The sequence below is a fragment of the Mytilus californianus genome, unplaced genomic scaffold (genome assembly GCF_021869535.1).
Source record: "Mytilus californianus isolate M0D057914Y unplaced genomic scaffold, xbMytCali1.0.p SCAF_4, whole genome shotgun sequence".
Taxonomy (NCBI): Eukaryota; Metazoa; Mollusca; class Bivalvia; order Mytilida; family Mytilidae; genus Mytilus; species Mytilus californianus.
Window position 1 is genome coordinate 4452294 of NW_026262690.1, and position 27142 is coordinate 4479435.

Sequence of the window (27142 nt, forward strand, 5' to 3'; positions counted from 1 at the left end):
AGGCAGGACAGGAGTTTTGAGTAAAAAAAAAGGCAGGATGAGACACTTGCAAAACAAGAAGCCAGGATGACAATTTAGGTAAAAAAAGTCAGGTTAAACTTTAAAAAAAAAAGGCAGGACCGAATAGAGTGAAAAATAAAAATGCAGGACAGAGATTACAAATAAAAAAAAATGCAGGACAAAATTTTTCATCCTAGCCCCCCCCCCCCTCCCCCCCATAAAAATCAAATGGTAGCTCCCTTAAGCAGTAGAAGGCAATTCCATGAATTGTATATATTTTCATTCATCATAAAGTTTATACTTTAACAATGACATCATTGATATGTTTAGAACAAAAAGATTGGCACACCATGCACAATTTATGTAATTTTCTTGACAAGTATGGTTATATACATCATTTTGTAATTTGAATATCTGAGTATATACTTTAAGAATTATTTTTTTTAAATGTTCAGGAAAAGACAAATAAAATGTTTTGCTCAATGCACTACGTTTTTTTTTTGTTGTTTTTTTTTATGAAAAGTAGTGATAACGTCTGGAAAATTATTCCAGTCCTGTAAGGGTTTAAATTGCAAAAATAGTAAAACTGGTAGAAAATGTAACACAACAACTAGTGAATTTCACCGATGCAACACTTATTCATCCCAAAACTCCTAGGGGTATTAAATTTAGAGATGACACAATTTTTGTACATGTGCACAGGGATGGCTAAGTTGAACTTTGTTTTTGACCATAACTATCAATGCACAGATTTCTTCCTTGTACCTTTTAGTTGTGAATAATCATGACATTATCCAATTCCAAGGGGTATATACAAAAGCATGTCGATGATATGTTCTTGCTGATCATTTTGCTTTTTAGAGTTTCTGTTTATCTATTTTATTTTTCAAGATTATAGCCAAAAAATCATGAACTGTTGACACAGAGATATGTCTCGCCTGTCTGAATAAAATTCAGAAAAAGACAATCTGATGGACAGCAACATTGCTAATTAATTCAAAGTCGCTGGACCAACTAATGGGTAGGGCCTCTAAATGGTTGACAAACTGAGATGTACAGACAGCAATGTAACTTTATAGAAAATATTGTCAACTGTAAGTATTTCCTATTAAACTAACCTAATCAGAAAACTTAACATTGAAAATTGTTATTTGATTGAATGTCACTGGACCATGGCCTAGGGAGCAGGGCCTTGAAATAATCATCAAACTGATATGTACTGATAGTAATGCAACTTTATAGAAAATATCTTTGACCTATCGATTGAAGACTTCAATTATAAAACTAGTTTGTAGATCTAGTGTTGCTGATCAATTTTACTGTTTAAAGATCTGTCTATCTGGTATAATTTTTAATATGATATGCCAAAAAACAAGAATGTGTCCATAGTACATGGATGCCCCACTCACACTTTCATTTTCCATGTTCAGTGGACCGTGAAATTGGGGTCAAAACTCAATTTGGCATTAAAATTAGAAAGATCATATCATAGGGAACATGTGTACTAAGTTTCAAGTTGATTGGATTTCAACTTCATCAAAAACTACCTTGACCAAAAACTTTAACCTGAAGTGGGACAGCGAATGGACAGACAGATGCTAAGACAGAAAAACATGATGACCCTAGGCGGGGCATAAAACCCAAAATTGGTTATAATTGTTATTAATGGGCAATAATTCCCATCATCCTGAACATCCAGGAAATATTTGCCACTGAAATTTAAGCAACCAACAATCAATCAATAATTCAAATATGGAATCGATCATGTGTAATCATGTAGACATATTTATAGATCTTGAACTAATAATAATTTTTGCCCCAAACAGTTTCCGTCTATCTATTATATCACAAGTCAATATTTACTATATATGGACAATAACTTCTATATAGCATCTTCTGACAATTTTGTTCTATAGGTGTGTGATGGATTGTATATAGATCTTGAAATTTTGAGCATTTTTCACCCAATCAGATTTTCTCTATCTATAATGGTTAAATATAAGACCCTTACTTGCATTTTATCCATATATTTTATTTTGGTCTTGGCAGTCGTTTGTTAATTGGCAGGAACAAACAAAATAAACTTTATTCTTGATACCCTACATGTTTTTATTGTAATAATAGTATTGCAGATGAACTGCCCGTTTTATTAAAATGTCCACTACACGAAGGTCTTAGATGTATATTGTTTTATGAAGCTGCAAATTTTAATGTGAACTTTAACGTTTTATTAGATAAAGAAAATATTTTTTTCTTATTCAATAAGGATAAATTTTTTGAAAGTGTGGCCAGAACCTGCAATAACATTTTAATCAGAAGAAATGGTTTTTTATATCATTAATTATGCTGTATTTTAATGATATTCTTAAACAAATATATATTATATATAATATGTACATTGTCAAACTGTATTTAAATATTGCTTGTACAGTCTCTCATAAATCTTTTAATATTGGCACATACAATGTTAATGTTATGTTTCTTGTTATCTGTTTTATGTACCTGTATGAATATTTTATTGTGTAAATATATGTTATTGTATGTGGTGAGACTATAATAAATAAATGGGGAATGTGTCCATGGGACACAGATGATGCCCCTGCTTGTATATAACATTATAAAGGGACATAACTCAAGAACGGTAAAAGTGACGCTACCCAAATTTGTACTTGATCTGAGTTTTGTGGTAATAAGCATTGTGTATAAGTTTCAAAATATTTGGTCGGGGCAAACTTAAGTTAGAGAACGGAAACGAAAAATTCTGCAATTTTCCATATGTAAAAGGGCATAGCTGTAGAACGGTAAAAGTGACGCCACCAAAATTCAAACTTGATCTGTGTTTTGTGGTAATAAGCATTGTGTATAAAATTCATAACATTTGGTTGAGGCAAACTTATGTTAGAGAACGGAAATGAAATGAAAATTTTTCCATTTATAAAGAGGCATAACTCTAGAAAGGTAAAAGTGATGCCACCCAAATTCAAACTTGATCTGTGTTTTGTGGTAATAAGCATTGTGTATAAGTTTCCTAACATTTGGTTGAGGCAAACTAAAGTTAGAAAAAGGAAACCAATTTTGGGACATACGGACGGACGTACAGACAGACAAGGGTAAAACTTAATGCCCCCTCCGCTACGGCGGGGCATACAAATATTGAATCTAAAATCTGAACCCTAAATATCATGAAGCCCAAGTATTGTCAAAATTTGTGGTTGCAGGGAAGATAAAAATAAACAGTTTACACATTGACAAAGTCAAACAAAGATGGGTGCTAAGTGATGGCAATAGTTCATATGGCCCATAAAGCCAATTAAGCTAAAAATAATCCCATTAAAACTTTTTCTAGTTCAATTATTTCTTTTTTTTATTTCCTGTGCATGAGTATCAAATAAGCAGTAAATTGTTGTTACCAGAATATCCAAATCTAAAAAATGTAGGTTCCCAGAAACAGGTGTTTTTTTACTATTTCTTTGACCACATAAACAGCTATATAATTGAGATCAACTGATGACCGAAATTAGTTATTTCATTTTTATTATCTAAAAAAAATTCATACAGAAGTATTTTCTCAATTTTCAGGGGTTACCAAGGACCTTTTCAGTCAATTCCCTTGAATTTTCTACTTTCATATTAATTTCCTCCAGGAATTCAAACACATTCCAGTTTTAACATCCTAAAAGAACCATTTAAGAATTTTATCAACTGTAAATCCAGAAATGTTTGTATATGTAATATTGATGAGATCAGTTTCTAGATGACAATGATTTGTATCACTATCTTTTTCAGTATACAAGAATATAATCACAGCTTATAGAAACATGTTCTATGCATGATGAGCTTGAAATCATAAATTTATACAATACTATTACACATTTGATTATTGGACATAATAAATAAACACAAAGAAAAGGGCACATAAAAGATTTAACTTTTTATTTTATACGAGATTTTCTTTTCCACCTGCTTCTCTAAATAAAATAGATATTCTTTGTAAACAAACATTATACATCATATATGTCATATGAATACAAAATATTTGGACGGAATAAAGCATTCAATAAATATTAAAGGTTGCAGTTATAGCTTACCCAGTTGTAACATTAGGCGGGAATTTCAACCGTAAATACAATAGGGACCTGTACATGTTCATTTTATTTTCCTTTGGTCTTTAATGAATTATTGTCTCACTAACGAACATCTTACTTTTTAGAAAGGTAATTTTCAAAATTAATGTAGGACAAAACAGTAGAAAAATCAGAACCTAACCTGCATATAAACTGTTGGAGATAATGCGATTATACAAAATGAACTACAGAAGACTATGTCAGGTTGGAAAAAAAAACTTAAAACATGAACTTTAATGTTATAACAGAATATTTTAAAGCAAATTGTTTTTTTATGTGCAATTTCAGTACCATCCAAAACTGGTTATCATAATTTTTTATGATGAGGACAACATTTCGCCCTTGAGAACAGGAAAAAATAAATACAAAAATCTAGAACACAGTAGACATTATAAAACATACTTAATTCCAAAACAGCAATGTGAAAATGTCATATAACACTGGAATGAATATAAGTTGGAATTTTATCTATAAACTGTTAACAAGCGATTTTCTTTTATAAATTAAATCATTTCTGTTTCCTTAACACAACTTTATTACAGATATGACTAGTAATATTTTGCATAGCACATTTAATGGTTTACTTTTATCTTGCTGAAAATTTGTCCTATTCCCTATTGCAAGATTTGCATTTTGAATTTCACAGCAACAATTAAAAGCATTGGTGAAAAACTTTTCAATGCTGTTACCTTTGACAGTATATTTTTAAAAACAAGATGTGTATATCAATATAAATGTATATAGAAACAATGAAACAACTGATTCTCATTGCCTTCTTAGACATAGAACTAGTATATCTGTTTTGTTACAACAAAGCATGATTATTTGATATTCCAACATTAAACTATTTTAACTTTCTCTCATTTTTTACTACACATGAAATAAAAGAATACAGTAACTTTGTCTTTTAAAGTTTTGCTATCATTTTCTTCATTATTTAGCAATTAAACAACTTAACTATAGTGTTTTCTTTTCACAACAAAATAAATAGTATCACAGTTTTTAGAAATGAACATATAATAAATGACTAAGTTTGTGCTGTGACCCTTGGTCTTGGTCCACCTGTCCGTGACACAGAACTTCCTGTTGAACCTGTAGAGGCAGGCTGGGAAGAAGGTGTTGGTCGTTCTCTTTCTTTTTGATATTCATATTCTATTTTGGATTCTATTTTCTCCCAGTCTATTTCAATCTGTAAAATAATAAAATAAACATTCTGATTCAAATAATCTGTCTTTTACATTATCTCTTGGGTAGTTTTATACATACATTTTCTGATCACTAATGAATCAAGCTCGAAATACTGAAAAAAATATTTAACGGTTTCAACCAGGAAGGCTAATGTGCATGAACACTAGATAGAAGAAGAAACCAGTCAAGTCTTGATGACATTTCACATCTAATGCTCAACCACTTTGACAATCAGAAAGTGTAGTGGAGTACTAATGATAAAATTAAGTGCAGCTAAGTCAAATCACAGTCACTTTTGAAAATGTGTTCCTATTTCCATATCATATCACTCTGTATTTGTTTTTTCAGACATTCAGTTAGAACCTTTATGCTGGATAAACTTGACGGTTATTTCCAAATTTTCCATAAATGAAAAATTACACTTTTCTAAAATGACACACTTTTTCCATAATATAAAGTTTTATTTCATATGATGAAAACTGTATGGTGTGTGTTGAATAACACTTTTTTATACTCTATCTTTTTAATTTTATTTGTAACATAATTGTATTTGGTTCCACCACACTAAAAACATATATCATGTGGTGTCCAACCCTCCCATACATTTTTTCCTGGAATAGCTCTAACAAAATATTTAAATTTCTATGATTTGTTTCAAGACAACTTACTCCATCTTTGTACTGTTGGTATCTTTTGATATTCTCTTTCTTGGAAAATCTTTCTAAATATCTTTGTCTATATCCTAATACTGTATCTACATGAGTTTTATGTTTAACTGCTAATTCCAATGCTCTACAATTCAAAGTATTATTAAATTCAATAGATGTCATTTTTATGCCAAGAATATCCAATTACATTCATTTATAAAAAAACACTGATTTATTGAGAGAAAAAAAAATGTGACAAAAACCATAATGGACAATTCCACAAGTTATCATGATGTCTTTTATGGCACTTTTTAAAAATTCTGATGGACAATTCAAAATTTTATAAATGTAATAAACTGTTATGATTTGGTGGTGGTAGGGGTGAGAGGAATGTACCTTCAAAGACCAAAGGGATTTATTCCTGAACAGACCAAAAAAACATAGTTAATAATTTTTCCCCACCATATTGGGATAACACTTAACAAAAGCATAATAACAATATCAGATTACCATGTCTGCTTCTGCATTGCACTCAAGTCTTATCAATATCATGGGAAAATCTTATATCTATTAAAGAAACTTAACCAACAATAAAAAACACATCTGTATCAGAATTTTATAAGGCAGTATAAAGTTGACCTACCTATCCCAATTATAAAGTTGAATATTTAACATAATTGCCCTGAATGTGAGTCCAGCCGTCAACAATATAGCCTCAGCGTCCTGCGGACTTCCACATAAAAGGGCCATTTCTGCATTCCGAGCTTCTTTTACTGGTATGTCTTTGATATTCACAATAAACTGTACTTTCTCTGCCTAAAAGAATCAAACAACATAAATTTATGTCATCTACAAAAAGCATCTTTTCTTGAGGAAATAAATTCAACTTCTGTGTTTTAAAAGTTTTATTAAAATTCCATAAGATTTTCTTCTTGCATGGGTCTTTGTTATTATTTGAAGACTGTCATTCTGACTGATCTGTAGAAGATATCACATTCATTGTCAGAGAGTTGTCTCATTGATAGTCATGATTATTTGTACACCTAACTTCTTTTACATCAATAAATCATCACCCAAATAACTATTTGTATAGCACACTTCTTTCCTATCATCAATACTACTACTACAGGGTTTCTAATGTCTGTGACTACCAAAATAAGGTCTCACACTTATGTCAATGTTTATGTCATATTAAAGTTTTACCATGCAACAACTGGATTATTGCACCAATGTTCATGAATAGTATTCCTAAATAAGAATATTACATCAAGAATCCTATACAATATGCCATGGGTTTCAAGAAACTGAAAAATTATCAAAAAAAGAACTAGATGAATGAAAATCCAATAAATAAACATGTTACATATAGACAGGAATACCATACCTCTAAGATGGCAGCATATGACACTTCAGCTGTGTTGAGATCTTTAGCATAAGCAGACATTGCAGCTAGACACGCCCATAAAATGTCATCCTGTAAATAAGATAGATAGGTAATCACTTAACAATACCGTTTATATTTTTGTTTTTCTTATATTTCTGTATATGAACATTCTTATATAATTGGAAGCTTGAATCCTTTTCTTAATATTCTGGACTTTTCAGAGGAACATTACACTGTGCTATATCCCCCTAAAATTTGCACTTTTAATATGTAGCAGTAAAGTGAAAGGAACAGGTCTGAATGTGTCTAGGTTTCTTTCCTGGTTTTGTATGGTTCTTGTCTCCTTGACGTATGCCCCACATCTCCTTTACTTACTTTAACAAACCTTTACTTACTTTGACAAATCTACACAGTCTAACAGCATCAGCAAACCTTGATGACTGTACATAGTTGTGTAGTATTGATGGGTACGGTGATGTGATTGTATTGACTAAAGAACCTTTACTTACTTTAACAAATCTACACAGTCTAACAGCATCAGCAAACCTTGATGACTGTACATAGTTGTGTAGTATTGATGGGTACGGTGATGTGACTGTACTGATTATAGAACCTTTACTTACTTTAACAAATCTACACAGTCTAACAGCATCAGCAAACCTTGATGACTGTACATAGTTGTGTAGTATTGATGGGTAAGGTGATGTGACTGTACTGACTATAGAACCTTCAGCTCTCCGTATCACAACATGATTTCCTGTGTACTGTAAGATCTGTGGATTCTTACCAAATTCACTGTAAAACAATAAAACATATACATTTGTTGGTAGTGTTGATGGATGGATGAATGGATGACTGTTTAACGTCCAGTGGCAAATTAAATGCATATTCAGGACGAGAACATAATAATGTGATATGAATATAAACCCTGCTTTGTATTAGACAGTCACACTTAGCCTGATTTTTAATATGCTAGTTCACAAGGTAATACTCCACAGGAAGACATGTCACCATATCAGACACATTTTTCTGACGCCGAGCAGACAAATCTTTGCTCCTACTCCTAAATGCTGTGTGCTTGGTGGAGCAGCAACAAATACCAATTTTTAAGTCTTTGGTTTGACCTGGCTCGGCTTTGAACCCACAACCTCTCCCACTCAAGGCCAGCTCACTACCATGAGACCATTGAGGTGGTATAAGGTTAAGGACATGTGTAAATCATTTGCCAACATCTGATCATAAACAAACTCCACAAACAAAGTAAGATTAACCATGGTGAAAATAAACGCAGAAATCTCCATCCATCAAACAGAAGCAATTATTCTAAAGCATTTACAACTAAACAATACATTGTAATGGATTGTAAAACATTAAAACAATAAATCTACAAAATTCAATTTCTAGAAAACTAACTTATTCCCTCATTTCAATGCTGAATCATAATCTCTCTTTTAATATGATTGCTATAGAATTTAATCTTAAAAAAGGAATTTTTAAGAGAATTCTTCCCTTTTCCATAATTTAAAATCTGTAGTAGTTAGTTCTTTGGTGGTAGTACTCATCCTGTATTTTTTACCTTGCATCTTTGGAAAACACTGTTCTATTAATAAGATCTCTGTCTACAAATACGACATTGGGATAATACCATACTGTAAATTTACTATCTGCAAATGCTGCCAACATATTAGCTGAGTCATTCCATGCCAAGGATTGAATCATGTTTCCTAAAATGTAAAAACCATGATTTTATTGGTGCTGTTGTATGCTAAGGTGTGTTTTTGCAGTACAACATACATTGTCATAGAATTTATTTTGAAAGGTTAAATAGCACTTCAATTTTCAACTTATATGTCCAGTAGCAAGCATTACATGCATATTATTGTAATATAAAAATACCCTGTTTTGTGCTAGACCTAAATTCCCCCTCAGATTTTTTTACCTAACTAAAAATGTAAAAGCTAGGGGAAACATGTCAACCTACCCTGACATATACTTCTTACCCCTAGCTAGTCATTTGTCTGTCTCCTACATATTGCATGCATGCAGCAAATACCAAGTTTGAAGTCTTTGGTTTGACCCAGCTAAGGATCAAACTCCTGATCTCCTGCACTTGTATGAAGCATTCTACCAAAGAAACCACTGAGGTGATTGTGTTTAAGTTAATGTTTATAAAAAAGACCTAATGTGAAATGTACTTGGCTTAAGCATAAAATATAGGTCATGGTGACTTTTATGTTGTGGCTTAAGCATAAAATATAGGTCATGGTGACTTTTATGTTGTGGCTTAAGCATAAAATATAGGTCATGGTGACTTTTAATGTTGTGGCTTAAGCATAAAATATAGGTCATGGTGACTTATGTTGTGGCTTAAGCATAAAATATAGGTCATGGTGACTTTTATGTTGTGGCTTAAGCATAAAATATAGGTCATGGCTACTTTTATGTTGTGGCTTAAGCATAATATATAGGTCATAATGACTTATGTTCTGGCTTATGCAAAATATAGGTCATGGTGACTTTTATGTTGTGGCTTAAGCATAAAATATATGTCATGGTGACTTTTATGTTGTGGAACTAATTTTGCAGTATATAAGTGAATTAATTGTAGGGATAAAATATAAGTTGTACAAGATTTTAACCAAGTAACAGAAGTATAAAATATTGGTCAAGGTGATGTGTTATTGATCTATGTTTCCCCTGCAAAAGGGTTGTGTTTATGGAATAAACAAAGTGCAAATGTGAAATGCAAGTAATAATGGTCATATCATTGCAAATATTATATAATAAAGGATTTACTGTTGGTTCATGATTTGAAGTCATTCTAGCATTAATGTAAGTCAAAGCAACCCAATTTTTGATGATATATGTTGTATTTTCTTAAAGGATTGCAATAGTGATATAACATCATTGGTTTCTGATAAAATAAACACAAACCACAACCAAATATATATGTATTGATTTTATTACTGACAAAGGTTAACCTATATGCTTCGGTCATATGTGGCATGGCATAATAAAAAAATCTATAAATCAGGATTCTAACATATAAAAGGTGTGATTGACATGCTAAACTTGTTTTCCTTACCTAATTTATGTGTTTTCCTTTCTCCACCAAACACTCTAACAGCTGTCACATAGAGATCCCTATTTTTATCTACTATTGCTAGACGTCTCTCTGTCGCTGGTCCACATTGGTCAAGTGCTATTTCCATTACCTCTAACTATAAAAAGTTTTAAATCACTTGTTATTATGAAATATGAAATTAACATCACCCTCATATTTAAATATACTTGGTGTTCTTCTTGTAGCATGCTTGACTTTAGTGTTTGAGGTCATAGGCTGGATCCCCTGTCAGGTTAAACCAAAGACTTCAAAATTGGTATTAGTGGCTTCTCCATCGAGCATGTAGCATTGTGGAGTAAGAACAAAGACTGGTCAGCTTGGGAGTCATAACAATTTGCATATCTATTTTATCAAAATTCCTCAGGAATTGGTGAGAGCACTTACTGGACAATCTTTGATATTTACTTAGATTTCCAACGGATATAGGCCCATACAATTTTTCCATTGGTGTGAGTTGCAATATCTTTCCAGTTTGAGAAACTTTTTATATCAACATAATTTTTTTATCAAAATAAATCAAAAACTATATGAATGAAGGTGCTTTCAAGATTTAATGTTCGACAGCCATAACTCAATAATATTTTTTTAAACTTGATCAATATATTGTTGATTTAAAAGCTCACACAAATTTTGAATTTTATCAAAGACCACAGTAGTGGTGAAATAGCATACAAGGTAGATAGATGGAATAAAAGCAAACACATGAGCATGTGCCCAGCATTTCCTTTATCACTCACTCTACCACACAGCTGGCGATGAATGTAATCAATGAGCTAAAATTTGTAAACTTTGTGGGAAAATATGTCATTTGTTGTCACCGAATTGTTTTATCTCTAAAATTATATTTTAATATCGTTTTAGCAATGACATTGGCAAATACATTATGTTCTTCTATAAAACAGGTCCTCAAAAGCCTTCATAGTCATTTAAACAAGCACTATTGATGCCCAGACTACCAAGTCATTTCAAATGAACAACTCAGCCAAAATATTTTAAATAATTTACACTGTTGTAATATTATCCAATCTATTGTTTGAAGTGTCATATAGTTATGAAAATCACAGCTTTATAATGGCAAGGAGAAAACACTGCAACCAATTATTTTACCAAGTTTGGCAAATACATGACTGTTTTAGAGTTTGCATGATTATTTAGTCTAATTTCAATAGACTTTACTCCTATGTTCTATTTTTAGTAACAGTTGCAATGGTGGATGATGGATCAGCAGGAAAATCAGTCATATTTCCAACTAGCCCACTGATTTCAAGATTTCTTCATGACAGACAAATAACAGTAGATGATGGATAATGGATGCAAAATAGCTTGACACAAGCCCTTTTTTCCAACTGAGCTCAAATTGAGTATATAAGAGTATGAAAGTTAACTAAAATATAGACCTTTTATCTATTATTTTCAATCTACCTTGTGTGTAATGGGTTTACCATCACCCAAATTCTTCCCAGTCTGTGCATCAAATACATACACAACTGAAAAAAAGAAAAATTAATATTAGAGAACTTTTTAATGATTTATAGATCGAAATGCATTGCTGAAGACCAGATCAATCTCAATTTTTAAATATTTCAAGTTTGACAATATTTCATATAGGGTTTCTCCTATGATTTTTTGGTTTTCAATTGCTAGATTTACTTATTTTTCCTAATACCAGTAAAAATCTGAAATGTCTCCCACTCTTTATAAGTGATTATGACTGAAAAAAATCTTTAAGAAAAAGGTCTTGACACTTGCTTCATAAAAACTAATTCCATAGAGATCATATATTTGACTTTTTACTCATAGTGACTGAAAGGATCACCTGACCATAAATATTTTACGTTGATCAATACACAATAAAACAATGTTAGGGTCAGGTTAGCTCTGTTAGAGGGACATGTACACCTTACAATAATACAGGCTTATTAAAGAGGTCACAAGTAACAACTCATCACTGTTAAGCTGCTGACTAAATATGAAGTCATTCTGTTCAGCGGTTCCTGATAAAAGTGCATATAAAATATTTGTGGGACGAACGAACAGACAAGGTTAAAGCAATATAGCTTCTACTTTTAGAGTAGAGGTATAATAATTAGTCGTGGGGCTCAAATGAATGACTTAAAAGCAAAATTCTCAGAATACTACTAGTCATAATTTTTACTTCAAATTCTACAGTGCAGTTTAACTAAAACCAACCTTTTTCATCTGTTTTATCCCTAATAGCAATTGTGTCGTTACTGAGTGCCACTGTTTGATAATTGAGAACATCAGCTCTCATACCAGCATATCTAGGTGAAGATACCATTCTACCATCGTAGGAGTAAATATACACACCAGCTGTGTCAACAAGTACAAAATGTCTAAAAAATTAAGAGTTGGAATGTGAAAACTATTGCAAACAAAGGAGGGGATATGATAAGAGTAATTATTTGGTACTTAAAATTGCAAAAAATTGTAAAATTTCTCACTTCTTTTAAAGGCTTTATTCAACTTAGTGTTCAATAGTTTACTATCCATGACTTTATAATAAATGTAGTGAAAATCATGGAAAAGATCCTTCTACACATTTTTTTTGTATAAAATGCCAAATTTTTTGCCAATTTACAACTAGTTTTTGGACTTGCAAATACAGAGCACATGCAAGAACCAATAAAATAATTTAGCTCAATGTTTGTCTAGAAGAACAACACCTTCTATGTAAACAATGTTTGTCTAGAACAACAACACCTTCTATGTAAACAATGTTTGTCTAGAACAACAACACCTTCTATGTAAACAATGTTTGTCTAGAACAACAACACCTTCTATGTAAACAATGTTTGTCTAGAACAACAACACCTTCTATGTAAACAATGTTTGTCTAGAACAACAACACCTTCTATGTAAACAATGTTTGTCTAGAACAACAACACCTTCTATGTAAATATTTATTTGGTATTTACATGAGCTCAATATTCCAGTCATTTTTTGTATCAAAATTAGGCCATTCTATGATGGCAAAATATTTGTAAATATTCAAAATATTTTAAATTTGCATATACATGTACATATCAATTATCTTTATGCCAAAAGACTCCTCTCATTTTGTAATATTTCATTTCTTAGACCCAAAAGGGCCTTAATTGCACCTCCTTCTTTATGTTAATTGTATAGAGAAATGAACAGGAGATCATGATTTTATAAATTGTCTAACAATTAGTCAATGTAGTCTGTTCTAACATTTTTTTGCCAAAAACAAGAAGTTGATAAAAAAAATTTAGGTTTATCAACATCTAGCCGAGATGTCCACTCAAACCATTGCTAATGCCCTTCTTGAACTTGCAGTGAGAAGCACTTTTGCCTTGGATCTTGTTAAATATTTTGCATGGATTTTGTGTCATGAAATAATAATTCATATCCCTTTTTTCCATTACAAATTCTGAAAAACATAAATTAATTTACAGTTGAAGTTGACATTAGAATAACTGACAAAGGACAGTATAAAAGAGATGAGGAACAAAAATACAAACTTACTTCTCTGCTTGAAGGATAAGTGTCACATTGCCCTCTTTAAGATCAAATATCATTGGTGTGTTGAAATTTCTAACACTGAAATTCAAATAAAATAATTTTATATAAGTTCATGCTTGACATATTTAATAGCAAATCATTTATAAAAAGAAATTTACTTTAATCATAAAATATGGTTACATCTGAAAATCATTGTGGAAACAATATTTCAATACAACCGAGCTGAAAGCAATCATTTTTTTTCTGCCTGACTGCAACTGAAGTCGTGCACTAAACCATGTTCTTTACCCTTTTTAAAGGCATTAAACACGGCCATAAAAACACAAGAATCTTTGCACTTCTGCATGTATTTGGTCTTTTTTTTATGCTTATGTGTCATATTTTTTACCATGTGTTAAAGCTACAATTATTTCCATAGTTCGTATCAAGAAAATCTGCTTTGTCTGAAGACATTCCTAACATTGTTTGTTAACCTCTTGTCAGTAAAAAGCTTTAAAAATGTTGATTTCAATAATACAAGTGTCCTTTGACCCTGATCAATTAAATTTTGGACTGATAAGTGGTTTTCCAAATTGACTGTAAACTGTAGATTTTTTGTCTGCTAACAGTAATTCGTTTTTTCTATAAAATATTCATATAAAATACAGACAATCTGTACAGGTAACATACTTTGCAAAACGAACAAATGAAAGGCTATAAACTTACTTAAATATATAGCACTGTGATGAAGTAGCAACAATGAGATGAGAATAGGCAAACGATAATTTAATGATTCTGTCCCGGAAGTCCAGCTTATCTTTAACATCATTGACTACGTTCCTAACATCTACTTGTTTACTACTAACAACTGTTGCTTCATAATTCTTCCATTCAAGTCGCCTGTCATGTAGAAAAAATATTATCAAATCATAAATAAAGGTATTACACAAATTAATTATGAAAACAACCTATATCTGAATCCAAGTATTTTCATTAAAACAATTTTATAACAAAAAAAAATAAGGGCACTTAGTCAGCACATATAGATTATGAAGCTTACTGAATAAGTCCTAAAACCTGACAACATGAACTAATTGCATTAAAACAAGGTAGGACCATTTTCCTCTAAACTTATTTCACATGAGGGATATTTTTAATGAAAGTGCACGATATGAACTATTTGCATTTAAAAAAGGTAGGGCCATTTTCATCCTTCAGTGCTCACAAGCATTTACTTTGTAGTTAGAACTAAATATTAAAACATTGCATTGTATTAAGCATTGGAAGGCAATATTCTTCATTTGATGTTAATGGTAGTTGGTTCAACTACAATTATGGACAATGGAAGCTTACTTAAATTTTAATTATTACTATAACAATAACATCATTGATATTTTTAGAACAGATACTAGATTCATACTCCAGGCACAATTTATGTAATTTTCTTGATAGATATGGTTATACACATCATCATCTTGTAACTTGACTATCCGAGTATACATTTCACTGATACGTTTCTTGATCATTGTAGTATGAATAGAATGTTGTACTCAATTCACTATGTTTTTTTCTCTGATAAGAAGTGATAAAGTCTGGATATCAAGCCAGCAACATAAGGGTTTTGGTTGCATGAATGCAATCTTTACACTAAAAAGTCGTTAATTATTTACCATGTGACCTATTACCAGGGAAATTGGCCTGAACTCTCTACATGACCTACCTTTCTATTAAATGTCCAATAAGTACTTGACCATTCCCACATGCTCCTGCTACCTGTGTGCCATCTCCAGACCATGCCAGTTTGAACAGACTCCCTGTGTTAGGTTTCTCCAAGGAATAAGACCACTGTAAAAATAAACATCTATAATTTAGAAATAAAGTATGACACTTTGTTAATTATTGAAGATTTACCAGGGGCAGGTTATATTTTTAAAGAATTTGGTTTGGGTGAAGTTGAAATTTTCTTTGAATTTATTCTTACTTTGTAATATGGCATTATGAAATGAAGAAAGTCCTGATATTAGCTGTATTTCCATTTCTTGTTAGTTTACCTTGAAATTTTCAAAATAATGAAATGACGAGAGCTTTCCTGCTATGGTCGACTTAAAACAAAGCTGTCCAAAAAATTAGATCTGACATTAACCGCTATCAAATTTCTTAATTTAATAAATTAGATGGGTTTAATTTCAATATTTAAACAATTCAATTTATGTGACTTACCCCTGCTTGGTCACAAATCCTTAATGTATTGAAAGATCCTACAGCAAACAATTCTCCATCAGGGGTCCAGGCAACTGAAGTGATGGGATAGTCATGGGCAGAGCTGTTATACATTACTCTACCATAGGTATCCCATACCTAAAACAAAAGTATGATATTAATCAAAAACATCTCAATAGTAAACCTTTTCATATCATTAATTCACATCCAAAGGTCAAAGCTACTGATGGAATGATAATAAAATAACAGGAGTGGACCCATTAAAATAAAATATCTGCTGTGGCAATATTTGAATTATTCTAAAGGTCTCTTCAACTGGGGTATTAAGAAACTTGTTATGGGCATAGAGGTGCTCAAAACAAGTCCTTGTAACATGAATTTCATAGTTGATGAGATACAGATCTAATCTGTAATAAAATGCTCCGCTGGGCGCAGCTTGATATGACCGCAGAGGTCGAACCCTGAACAGTTGGGGCAAGTATGGACACAACATTCAAGCGTGATACAGCTCTGAAATTGGATTGTGATTAAATATTTGACACAGCATAGGTTTCTGACACAGAATGAATGTGGTCTAAGAACTTAAAAAATTTTAATTTACCTATTCAAACCATATCATTATTATTTGCTTTTATATATAAATCAGAAATAACCAATTTAAATTGGAAAATTTTGAAGAAAAAAAAAGGAAAAAAAGGGGAAAAAAATCCCACCCTCCACATTTTTTTTGAACCCCCTTATGATTCATCACCCCCAAACTCAATCCCAGCCTTCCCTTTGTGGTATGGTACCTTGCAGTACAATTTCAGAGAGATCCATACACTTGAACACAAGTTATTGTATGGAAACTAGAAAAATGCTTGTTTTTTGTCCCCTTTTTGGCCCCAAATTCCTAACCGTTTAGGGCAATTACCCCCAAACTCAAACCCAGCTTTCCCTTTGTGATATGGAACTTTGTAGTACAATTTCATAAAGATTCATACACTTACACACAAGTTATTGTCCTGAAACTAGAAAAATGCTTGTTTTTTGCCCCTTTTTTGCCCCTAATTCCTAAAGTTTTGAGGCAATTACCCCCAAAATCAATCCCAGCCTTCCCTCTGTGGTATGGTACCTTGCAGTACAATTTCAGAGAGATCCATACACTTGAACACAAGTTATTGTCTGGAAACTAGAAAAATGCTTATTTTTGGCCCCTTTTTGGCCCCTTATTCCTAAACGTTTTGGGCAATTACCCCCAAACTCAATTCCAGCTTTCCCTTTGTGATATGTAACCTTGTAGTACAATTTCAGAAAGATCCATACACTTACACACAAGTTATTGTCATGAAACTAGAAAAATGCTTGTTTTTTGCCCCTTTTTTGGCCCCTAATTCCTAAAATTTTGAGGCAATTACCCCCAAAATCAATCCCCCCATTCCCTTTGTGATATGGAACCTTGTCGTACAATGTCAGAGAGATCCATACACTAACACACAAGTTATGTCTTGAAGTTACAAAAATGCTTATTTTTGGCCCCTTTTGGCCCCTAATTCATTAACTGTTGGTACCATAACCCCCAAAATCAATCCCAACCTTCCTTTTGTGGTATTGAACCTTATGGTAAAAGGACAAGGTACGATAAGCCTCCGTTTTGGCCCCCCCCCCCCCCCCTATTTTCTCATTTTTCAAATTTTGTTTTGGAATTCTACTTATTATGTTGAAATATTCCCTTAGGTTTGAAGTTTGTTTGGATGAACTTCAAAACCATTAATTTCAGCAACAAGGTGAGGTGAGGGGGGTGAAAGGGCATCAAAAACGCCAAAAGTAGGAAAAATTACGATTTTTGGCCTGTGTTTCTTAAAATTTAATAGCGTGCGCCTACGTGACCCGGAGAAAATTATGGCGATTTAGACAGCAAAAACAGTGATAATGACATTGTAATAGAAAAATTCCTGGGTCACGTTGGCGCAGGCACTTAAAAACTAAAAAATCGTTGTACGGAACACCTCCAAAGTGAATAATAACGGAAAGTTTACCCCCTCACCTCACCCAGTTGCTGAAATTAAGGGTTTTGAAGTTCATCCAAACAAACTTCAAACCTCAGGGAATATTTTAACATGATAAGTAGCTTTCCAATACAAAATTTGAAAAATAAGAAAATAGGGGGGCCAAAACGGGGGCTTATCAAACCTTGTCCTTTCATAGAGATCCATTCACTTAAACAAAAGTTAGAGTGCGAAAACCAATGTGTCTTCGGACAACGACGACGCCAACGTCATAACAATATACGACCGCAAAGTTTGTTTGGGGTCGTATAAAAATTAAACTGACCACTGGACCAGGAAAATGATTTGAAGATGATATGAAATATGCCTGACAGATATACAGTATGGGTTGAAGGCCATGCAGTGATCTGTAGTTGCTTACATCCTCTTCATTTGGTGGATATTTGTTTCAATGGCAATCATACTACATCTCCTTTTTTTTATATATACTTATTTCATTCAATCAAAATACATTATATTATTGACATATCAAGTGTTGTTACTGCTAATCAGACCTGTGCCTGAAAACTTCATCTGACCACTAGGGCATTCAAATAAGGTCAAGGCAATATATCAGAGACATTAGTGCACCCAAGACGATTCAGATAAAATTCTTTCTTGCTGATGATTTTCAAAATAGAGAAACCCACATTCAATTTTGTTTAGGTACTTCTAACAAATTTTTATTTTTTTAAATATACAATGAACATTATTCAATTGTTACCTTATATCTACAATCTTCTCCTCCAGACAGAATCAAATTGTTAACTGGGTTCCAGTCCACATTCAGTATTACTCCATCATGGGCTTTCCACTAAAAGGTAAATGTCATAGCTTTACATTTTACCATATATGAGTAAAATTGGTGAGTGTTTAATTCTACCTATATTCCTGATAGGCATTTACCACCAAAATTTACCCAATGCAAACATTTCACTGTTCATTTTAATGCACTGTAAGAGGATGTAAAATGCCAACAATGAAGACAGCCAAGATTTAATTGCCCCTTCTAAGAGCCAAACCATGAACAAAACCCCACAAGAAAATAACATGGATGTGGATAGTAATAATCAATAAGATGCCATTTTGGATTCTTTAGATAGCATGATTTTCTTTGGCTATCTAGATCTATTGATTAATTGATTGATTGTTGGTTGCTTAACGTCCAGTGGTCTAGATCTATTGAGCAGCTAGACTAGCTATACGTTCAGCACTCCAAATCTATGTAGCCCTACGTAGCAGCTATGATGTTAATAGCAACCCTGCATAGGTGTCCCCATTGTTAAATTTGCAATAGACGTTACTGAGGTCACAGGGGCAATATTAGGGCTATAAGTTTTGAAAAGTTCTGACATCTTAAAGTGGACACGTTTCAGCGGAAAGAAATTGTAGAAAACATTTGGGAGAAGTGGAAATCGGACACATCTGATCAAATACAATAATGTCTAGAGGAAGTGCAGTTGGAATATTTAATTTTAAGGACATGTTTGAGCGAAAAAGGACATATTTTGACATAGCAGACATGTTTTAGGGTGTTACATATATGATATTTAACACATATATAGCAAATTGATCATTACAGTTTCTTTATAAAGAGTAAAAAACATTCTAATATGACGTTCTTCAAACGATTTGAGTACACACCCGTGGTAAAATTCGAATATATTCATGTCAGCTAATAGGCAACGTCATGATTTGTTTGGGCTGTTCCAATCCTACTTCCACGTCATATGCTTTTTATGAATGATTTACTTCACGTCAGATGGTGTAAATGACATCATTGAATGACGACGTAAGTAAGTAAGGATTTTACGCGAAAATGCACGAATGGGAAACTGAGTCTCGTCAAAACATTAAAACATAAACAAACGATGGTAAGAATGTGTATAATGTCCGTAACTTCTTAAATGAAAGTAAGATAGTCAATTAAATTCATCCAAATCTGTCTTTAGTATGTTATTGTATATCGTTTAAGAATGTCACTTATTCAATTTTCTTCGTTATTTAAGTCAATATTAATAGTGTGTTCAATTTCAGGAACAGCAAATATTTCCCTTCACAGAGCGCTTCGATCCAAAAGAATTGCTGTCTTTGTCCTATTAGAATAGAAATAATTTATGGGGGCTTGAATTATTTCTTAAATAACTTTCTTTTTAATATTGCATTTGGTATACCGGTAATTATATATATACAATTTCTCCACAAAAAACTGATTTGGCTTAGTTTAATATTACACATTGACGGTTTGGTTAATAAAAGTGTTAAGAAATGGGTGTTTTCAAATTGACCCTGTTATTTGTCCTCAGTCAGCAATAATGACCTTGGAGGCTGTAATGTCCCTCGGCATTGCCTCATGCCATTACAGACATCCTCGACCATTATAACAGACCATGGACTTATAACAGGGCCATTATGAAAACACCCATTAATTAATACTATAGTAATATGACTGTTTTGTCAACTACCATTAGATGTAGTTGATACTGTAATGATCTAAACAAAACTCATTTGGTATCTGAGAAGTGAACACAAGTCCCTACATCATGTTATAGGAATGTACATGTGGGTCACTTAGTTTCTGAAAACAAGACGTAAAACTTGCCATTTAATAATAAGTTCAGAGTAAATCGACAAATCATGTATCAAGTGTTATCTAAAATCTGAATATACAAAAGCTAAAATTACAAATTTTTCTGGTTTTAGTGAAAATGTTTCATTTCTTACTAATAAATGTCAGAAAATAAACTCACCATTGTTGGTTTAGCATTAGGTTGTAATGACTTGATCACCAACTGTCTTCCATTCGTGAAGAGAACCTGGTCAGAGTCTGGTCCCCATGCTATACCATATACTGAAGAACCTGAAAACAAAAATTATGACAATTTCATTGGAAAATGTGACAAATGTAGAATCTCCTTTGATAAATGACTAAAATTTTATTATACAATCACTGGAACATACATAATTTTTCACCTTCGAATTATAACATTTATGTATGTGCAAGTATTTCTACATGTATATTGTACACACGATTAAGTGTATATATAATTCAATAATTTTACATTGAAAAATTTATGATATAAATTTTACATTATATTCCATATATTTCCTTATTAACTACTAGATCATTACATTATTTTATGATTTTATTTTCTACAATCAATTTGTACTTAATCTTATTTTATAACAATCATACTAATCCTTAGTACCTGAAACCAATTATTTTCTTATTTTATTTAGTTTAAATATATTGTATATTGTTTTTGTAATGATGATTATTCTGCTCAGTAATGGGCTCTGTAATTGGCATAATAAGTATCTTGTATCTTAAAAATGAACATTTTGAATATCAGATTGACATTAATACTGACTGTTTTGTGTCAAAGTTGACCTTAACATTCCACTTCTTGACCAAATTTTTACTTGACCATCTTCACCAGCTGAAAAAGAATTGTAGCAAAATAATGTTTTATGGTAAATATTAAATCTAACATTTCTTATCATTCATATTGGTTATCAGACTTTTTCTAAAATAACTTCCTCATCAACTTGTATTAAAAAAAAGTTCTAAAAGAACAGTCTATTTTTGTTCATTTATCTATCCAAACAATTGACAATCCTTCAGGCACTTACACAAATCATTGTGGATTGGTTTCTTTTTTCATATAATTAAGTGACAACAGTAGATGACAGATGTTCAAAACAAGTTGATCCATTGTGAGTATACAAAGCAGGAGAAAACAAGAATGTATGTTTATAAGACACCACTGCTCAGCTCACACAATTCCATGATCAGTGATTCTTAAACCCATAAATATTCGAAAAGTTCAAATCATTATGAACATCTGTACAAGTTTCATGTTGATATGGCCACAACTTCATAGTAAAAAACTTCAAGGCAAACCCACAGATAGAATAACACACAGGAAAACATAATGGCCCTTTACTATTGTACTGAGGGAATTGCAGGAAATCCAAAAGGAGGTGTGTAGACCGGATAGGCATCTCAAGCTATGCATGCAGTGTTCCAGCTAGGATTTGAAAAAAGAGGGGCGCGTTTTTAAAAAAGGGCACTTTAGCGCGTTCTCCTGAAAAAAATCAAATACTTAATATTACCACATAATGACATATTTTTAGCAAGCATGTAGCTAAGTTATATACTCTATACTATTACATACATTGAAAATTGTGTAGGTTTGGTTGTGAATTTAAATAAGAGTGCCAATGAGACAATTGTCTTTATTTCGATCTTGAGAAATAGATTGATTCAACAAATAAGTTTGTTAATTCAACTTTGAAAGTTTATTATCAATTCAACAAGCATCTCCGTAAATTTCATGTTGAGCGTATCTAATAATATCAATAAGTTTGTCAAAACGGATTTCAATAAGAAAATTGATACAAAAATCGGACTTTCGAGAGCTCCGTAATCGGCACAATAATAAATTAATTCGACTTTGAAAGTTTATTATCAATTCAACATGCATATCCGTATATTTCATGTTGAGCGTATCTAATAATATCAATATTAAAGTTAGTCAAAACGGATTTCAATTTAAGAAAAATTATATAAAAATCGGACTTTTGAGTGCTCCGTAATCGGCGGAATTTACAATAGAAGAACAATTGCGATATCTGATAGAAACCTTTCTTCTTCTCGATTTTTCATAAAGGTAAAGAATTATATTATTTTTTTACCTTTGATGGTCATTATTCTTGAAAAAAAGATGTAATAGACTGGCATGTCTTTGATATTTTCTTCTTGTCATTTTCGAATTGGTCAATTTTTCTTTTTTTCGTCGGCATTCTGCGTGTTGACGATTTACAATATACTATTGGAATGATTCTTTTTTAATGAATGTTATTTTATAAATAACAATTACAATAGAAATGAACATCGTTCACATTTATTTTATAAATTCTATTTTACATCGTCAGGTGTTAAAAAATCAATTCATTTAACTTGGATGTTTGGTGCTTCAGGGCAAAGGGATTAGACAGGGTCGTAAATTTCACCTGATTAAGTAATTGACTCTAATCAAATAGGTGATTATATACAGGTAACAAGTGTCAACAATTTTAATCTGTTGTCTTAATGAAGTGTGTGTATAAAGAACTCAACAAAATGGCGACGATATGAGGAAAAAAGATCGTTTTCTAAACTTTTTTCAAAAGGGCACAGAGGGGCGCAGGGGCGCTTAAAAAAGGCAGAGGGGCGCAAAATTTCGAGGGCGGGGCGCGGCGCCCCTCCATTTCATGCTAGCTGGAACACTGGCATGTATCATTCACCATATGAATCCAGGCCCACTTACTAGGTAAAACATGTCACAATAGGGAATAGGACATCATTAGTAAACTTACAGATTAGACAACTACTCTTGTTGACATCTTTAAAATGGCAATGATGCAAGCAGAGATCATACAGAAAAACGTTTTTTACAAAAGAAAAACAATCAAAATTTTTGAATTTCAGATTTGAAAAGAATAAGCTTGCAGAAAATCCAAAAAAATCCATACTTAGAGCTATAAAATAAAATAAACTATTAAATTAATCTGAACAATAGGCAATATGTGTACTTGAAGTTTCATCAATACCAAAGAATGACTGAATACAAAACAATGTATCACAGCTGATCTGCTTATGAAAAGCAAAAACAAACATTTCAAGGTCAAAACTAGATTAAAATATGCCCCTATAAAGCCTTCTAGGGGACATTTAAATAACATGTATCCGATATCCCTTCTGGGTTTAAACGGCAGTTTGTACTATCCTAAGCATTAGTATTGTTTAGACAGTATCAATCAACTATCTGTCCTGTTACATACTATTGTTTTTTGTTTTTCCAGTTGTCTTTTCAATATGAATTCTTATCTCATGGTTTTTTAATTCTTTTCATATTCTAAGCAAAGTACTCTGTTGACAAACATTTTCAATAAATCATAATTTGATTATAAATTCTTTCAATTTCACACCACTCCTGTGTCATTACTAATTTCAATATCTAAGGTATTTTTCCTGTCGAACAAAATCATAAGTTTTTACAGTTAGAGAAACCTTGAAATCCTTTGTTTTTAAAGTTTTGAGAAATTATTCCACTAACATATTAACAAGGAATAAAAAAACCTTAATGCATTATATAATATCCTATTTACCTGTCACAAGTGCTGACCCATCATAACTCCATCTTCCTGCTAATACTGCACCTTTGTGTGCCTCTATACTTTTTTCAACTCTTCCTGTTTTACTAATAAGGTGAATTTTCCCTATAAAATACCAATTAATATGATAACTTATTCATACAGTAATAGTTAACAGAAACAAATAGCCCTGTTTTCCCCTTTTATTAGTGTAATGTTACAATTCAAAGAGATCATTTATTGTCAAATGCCATATGGTCCTAAATATGCATGGAATATAAGTTGTTAGACTTAAGAATCCATCATTCACTCAATCATACAGCCAACAGAAGTATCATGGCATTTCCAGTGAAATATTATTCCTCTAAAATTGTATTAAAGTAGCATAACTTAAACTTTTAAAGTTTTTTTTATTAAATGTATTTAGTAGAAGGTCATTTTTTTTGTGTCTATCAGATGCATGTACATCATCAAGATGTAGTTACATTTTTCATTCAGGATAGATCATAATTTTTAATTTTTTTTAAATATATATACAAGGATAACAGGAATTACCAAACATATTGGACAGAAAATTAGACCACACAAACCAACAACACCCAACTACTCCATACAAATAGACTTAAAAAACAAACAACAAATGGTCCAGGAACAACACATGGTCCAGATAGCCTGACTTGGTACAGGAACAACACATGGTCCAGATAGCATGACTTGGTACAGGCACAAAATGCAGTGGACTTAATTTCAGGTAAACCATTTCATGTATACACAAACCTCCAACCTTGTCTATTTATAAGATGGTGTATGTCATGTACAATTAATTTAAATTAAAACACACAAATATAATTGATGTATTTACTTTTTGGTGAAAACCTTACCATCAGTTGATGTTAAAACAAAGAGGTCTGATCCAGTCTTCTTTCCACCACCAGCAGCAGATTTAGGAAACCAGTGCATATCTGTAGGAAATACATCATCTGGTAACTTTACAAGAGTATTTGTTTCATTGTTACTCAGATTCCACTTCAGAACCAAGTGATCATCAGCACCTGAATATAGCTCTTCTGGAGTTGTCCATCCTACACAGCTGACTAGTTCAGAATGTGAAAAATGTTAAGGTGTCTTAACCAAATTTACTGACAGCTCATAGATAAGATAAGATTAGATAAGATAAGACAAAATAAGATAAGATATTTTTACTAACCAATCATGGTGCCCAAAATTTGAGCAATACAATCAAATAAATTATTACACAATAAAGAAGAGTCAATGATTAGAATGATTAGAGTGATTGAAGTACATTTAAATAAAAACATGTATACACATTTAAACAAAGTAACATATAAACAATGTCACTGACAAAACATTAAGTCTTTTGGAAGCCACTGTGACCTGCAGAAAATATGTTTTCTTCATCAATTTATAGACCTAGGCCTATGGGAGACAACTCCTGATCGATTTTTTATTTTTTTTATTTTTCAAACTCCATTTATACTTTCTAGAAGTTTCTTTCGTTCTTCAAATAGGGAGTTTAATAATTTAGATAAGTTTGAAGTAACAAACAGATCTTCAGATGGAAGAATCCAAACAAGTTTCATCTCAATAGATACCTTTAAAAAAAAATTGAATTTAGAATTTAAATTACAGATGTTGAGATGTTGTATCTTTCAGAATAGGACATTTTAAAAGAAAATGTAGTTCATCTTCAACTGTGTTCTTACATAGCTTACACTTTCTGTCTTCAGCTTTTATACCAATATACCTCCCTCTTTCAATTTCAAGGTCATGACTGCTAGTGCTAAATCTTGTAATTATTTGCCTGTCATTTTTTGAATTTATTCTTAACTATGGTTCAAACACAAAAATATCAAATTTTCTATAAGTTCTTAATTTATTGCCCGACTGTATATTGGTACTCTTCCCAGAATTGCTTTCTAAACTAACTACCCAAATTTCATTATTTTATTGTTAGAGAATTTTTAATGTATGGTTTTGTTTGACTGGTTTACAAATAGATAGTCTAAATCTAAGAATTTAATAAAATGCTCTGCTGGGGCGCAGCTTGTTACGACTGCAGAGGTCCAACCCTGAACAGTTGGGGCAAGTATGGACACAACATTCAAGCTTGATACAGCACTGAATTTGGATTGTAATTAAATATTTGACACAGCATAGGTTTCTGACACAGAATGAATGTGGTCTAAGAACTTAAAATTTTTTAATTTACCTATTCAAACCATATAATTATTATTTGCTTTTATATATAAATCAGAAATAACCAATTTAAAATGGAAAATTTTAAAGAAAAAAAAGAAAAAAAAAATCAACCCCCCCCCCCAAATTTTTTGAAGCCCCTTATGATTCATCACCCCCAAACTCAATCCCAGCCTTCCCTTTGTGGTATGGTACCTTGCAGTACAATTTCAGAGAGATCCATACACTTGAACACAAGTTATTGTCTGGAAACTAGAAAAATGCTTGTTTTTTGGCCCCAAATTCCTAAACGTTTAGGGCAATTACCCCCAAACTCAAACCCAGCTTTCCCTTTGTGATATGGAACCTTGCAGTACAATTTCATAAAGATCCATACACTTACACACAAGTTATTGTCCTGAAACTAGAAAAATGCTTGTTTTTTTGCCCCTTTATGGCCCCTAATTCCTAAAATTTTGAGGGAATTACCCCCAAAATCTATCCCAGCCTTCCCTTTGTGGTATGGTACCTTGCAGTACAATTTCAGAGAGATCCATACACTTGAACACAAGTTATTGTCTGGAAACTAGAAAAATGCTTATTTTTTGCCC

At 32.0% G+C, this 27142-nt stretch overlaps 1 protein-coding gene and 1 long non-coding RNA gene across 4 annotated transcripts in view; one reads left to right on the forward strand and one right to left on the reverse strand.

The window, feature by feature from the left end:
- Positions 1-27142, forward strand: part of LOC127739421 (uncharacterized) — a 143580-nt gene that overhangs the window by 90688 nt on the left and 25750 nt on the right. The gene's annotated exons all lie outside the window — the stretch shown is intronic.
- On the reverse strand, positions 3917-25468 carry LOC127739387 (intraflagellar transport protein 80 homolog). Its single transcript, XM_052251108.1, has 18 exons — positions 25217-25468; positions 24351-24461; positions 21569-21637; positions 20948-21057; positions 18922-19011; positions 16171-16308; positions 15671-15795; positions 14677-14850; positions 13975-14049; positions 12658-12821; positions 11890-11954; positions 10429-10564; positions 8920-9067; positions 7967-8138; positions 7344-7433; positions 6603-6775; positions 5981-6104; positions 3917-5313 (listed from the first exon to the last, which is right to left on the reverse strand). The coding sequence occupies exons 1-18, from the start codon at positions 25293-25295 to the stop codon at positions 5152-5154; spliced, it is 2205 nt and encodes a 734-aa protein (XP_052107068.1). The 5' UTR covers positions 25296-25468; the 3' UTR covers positions 3917-5151.

What these genes read in the sequence shown, in the direction of transcription:
- LOC127739387 (XM_052251108.1), bottom strand. Translation starts at nt 25,295, where the DNA reads ATGCACTGGTTTCCTAAATCTGCTGCTGGTGGTGGAAAGAAGACTGGA. An exon ending in GTGTTTTCCAAAGATGCAAG is followed by an intron (nt 8,139 to 8,919) that starts GTAAAAAATACA and finishes ATTGTTTTACAG; the next exon opens with TGAATTTGGTAAGAATCCAC. An exon ending in CATATGCTGCCATCTTAGAG is followed by an intron (nt 6,776 to 7,343) that starts GTATGGTATTCC and finishes TGATTCTTTTAG; the next exon opens with GCAGAGAAAGTACAGTTTAT.